The sequence below is a fragment of the Galeopterus variegatus genome, unplaced genomic scaffold, assembly GCF_000696425.1.
Source record: "Galeopterus variegatus unplaced genomic scaffold, G_variegatus-3.0.2 Scaffold13022, whole genome shotgun sequence".
Taxonomy (NCBI): domain Eukaryota; kingdom Metazoa; phylum Chordata; class Mammalia; order Dermoptera; family Cynocephalidae; genus Galeopterus; species Galeopterus variegatus.
This window is the reverse complement of record NW_007739133.1, coordinates 21,404-22,019: the sequence shown is the minus strand read 5'-3', so window position 1 is coordinate 22,019 and position 616 is coordinate 21,404. Positions and strand designations below refer to the sequence as shown.

The window sequence follows — 616 nt, the reverse complement described above, 5'->3', positions numbered from 1 at the left end:
CACAACTGTGTCACAAACTCTAGGTTGAATCATCCATTTGATTATGGGGATTAAAGGAATTCAGATGCCCTGGACATCAAAGAAAAGAACATTTCCTATTGATGAGCTTTCTCAGGGCACCTTTCATGTCCTTGTTCCTCAGGGTATAGATGAAGGGGTTCATCATGGGTGTCACCACGGTGAATAGTACTGCACCAATCTTATCTCTGTGGTCAGTGTGAGTGGATGAGGGGAAGAAGTAAACCCCTACAATGGTCCCGTAGAAGAGCAGCACAACCGTCAGGTGTGAGCCACAGGTGGAGAAAGCTTTCCACTTTCCCTCTGTGGATGAGATTCTCAGGACAGCTTTGACGATGCAGACATAGGAGAAGAGGATGAGGGAGAAGGGAAATGTGATGACCAATAAGCCCACGATAAATAATACGAGCTCATTGATCATGGTGTCTGAGCAGGATAGTTTGAGCAGAGGAGCCAGGTCGCAGAAGAAGTGTGGGAGAGTGTTGCTGTCACAGAAGAGCAATCGAATGAGCAGAAGGGTGTGTGTCAGAGCCACCATATTACTGAAGACCCATGGGATCACTGTGAGCAGGATGCAGAGCCTGGGCTGCATGATGGT

General features: G+C 47.7%; 1 protein-coding gene across 1 annotated transcript; it reads right to left on the bottom strand.

The window, feature by feature from the left end:
- Positions 1-76: 76 nt before the first annotated feature.
- LOC103581426 (olfactory receptor 1S1-like) lies at positions 77-616 on the bottom strand (the record flags this gene model as incomplete). The annotated part of the gene is made up of 1 exon (XM_008563261.1): positions 77-616. A coding segment is annotated over one exon (540 nt), but the record flags the coding sequence as incomplete, so codon positions are not given.